The sequence below is a fragment of the Cebus imitator genome, unplaced genomic scaffold, assembly GCF_001604975.1.
Source record: "Cebus imitator isolate Cc_AM_T3 unplaced genomic scaffold, Cebus_imitator-1.0 Scaffold136, whole genome shotgun sequence".
Taxonomy (NCBI): Eukaryota; Metazoa; Chordata; class Mammalia; order Primates; family Cebidae; genus Cebus; species Cebus imitator.
The window spans coordinates 1,555,840-1,557,354 of record NW_016107451.1 but is presented as its reverse complement, the minus strand read 5'-3'; the positions used below and the strand labels follow the sequence as shown (position 1 = coordinate 1,557,354).

At 49.0% G+C, this 1,515-nt stretch overlaps 1 protein-coding gene across 1 annotated transcript in view; it reads right to left on the bottom strand.

Annotated features, from left to right (window-relative positions):
• The window catches only part of PITPNA (phosphatidylinositol transfer protein alpha), a 43,859-nt gene that overhangs the window by 19,710 nt on the left and 22,634 nt on the right, over window positions 1-1,515 (bottom strand). The window contains exon 6 of the mRNA XM_017541678.2: window positions 345-419. Within this exon, the coding sequence (XP_017397167.1) occupies window positions 345-419 (75 nt within the window). The remainder of the gene's footprint in view (window positions 1-344; window positions 420-1,515) is intronic.

Sequence of the window (1,515 nt, the reverse complement as noted above, 5' to 3'; positions counted from 1 at the left end):
CTGGGGTAAAGGATAGGTAGGTGTATTTTAAATTTGGCGAGTTACTGCAAAAAAATTGTGCTCTAGAAAAAAACTGTAATTTTGGTCTTTAAAAAATACAGCTCCTCTGTGCCAGGAATTGCACCAATTCAAGCAGTACCAGAAGACCCCATAAAGTTCTGGAGATCACAGTCTACAAATCACAGACACATCAGTCCATCCTGGTAAGACAGGTCTAGGCAGAGGCCACTGGTTTTCTGGCCAGGCAGCAGAGGACCACAGAGACGACCCCGTGGTAGCGCTGGATAAGCTACAAACAGAGTCTCAGGACCTCACCCCTGGGGCTCTTGGGAAATACTACTCACATTCTCCTGCGTGCCAAGATCTGGTTTGTGCCAGGTTTCAATTTTAATCAGAAAGTCTTCTTTCATGTACTCATTCTGGAAAAGGAAAAAAATATATATTAAAGTCACCAGGTTCACGGTTGAGGGTAACCATCTCCCATTACTGGAGATGGGTGTCACTGGGCCATGGGCAGCTGGGAGAGTCCAGCCTCTACCTTGTAACAGCTAACTTGATCAGAAGCCCACGGCATACTAGGCATACCTTGTCCCATTCAATCCAGACCCCAGCCTGAGAGGTCTATGGAATCACCCTTATTTTACAGATGACGAAAGTGAAGTTCAAAGAGGTTAGGTGACTTAAAAAAGTCACAGATTGGGCCGGGTGCGGTGGCTCACACCTGTAATCCCAGCACTTTGGGAGGCTGAGGTGGGCAGATCACTCAAGGTCAGGAGATCAAGACCAGCCTAGTCAACCTGGTGAAACGCTGTCTCTACTAAAAATACAAAAATTGGCCGCGCATGGTGGCACGTGCCTATAATCCCAGCTACTTGGGAGGCTGGGGCAGGAGAATCGCTTGAACCCAGGAGGCAGAGGTTGCAGTGAGCCAAGATTGCGCCACTGCACTGCATCCTCGTCCACAGAGTGAGACTCCATTTCAAAAAAAAAAAAAAAAAGTCAAAGAGATCATGACAGAGTTGGGGCTGAAAAACAGTTTTGTCTGTCTTCAAAATCCATGCAATAGCAGGCTACCATACTGTGACGTGCAGAGTGCTAGTGGGTAACTAGTAGTGTGGAAAGAGCACAGGGGACTTCCTAACCCATCGGAAATACTCACCATGGCCCCTTTTCCTCCAAAAGGCCTTTTGCTGAGGCCTTAAGTTCTCTCCTCAGTAACTCAACCCTTCAAGCTCATTAATGCCTCCCTCCCTTCTTGCTTCTTAAACACTGCAACTACTCAAAGGAGGAACACATTCGCCATTCACTCCTCAGCAGGAACCAGTTTCCCAGACACAGCCTACGTTTTATCAGCAGGGACAAGGCACTGAGATGAGTGTGCTAAAGGTGGGGGGTGGGGGGATGAGAAAGGGAGTGATGGTGGGAGAGGTGAGGACGCTGAATGGTGGGCGGATGAGAGAGGGGACGGCGGTGGGAGAGGTGAGGACGCTGAACGGTGGGGGGATGAGAGAGGGG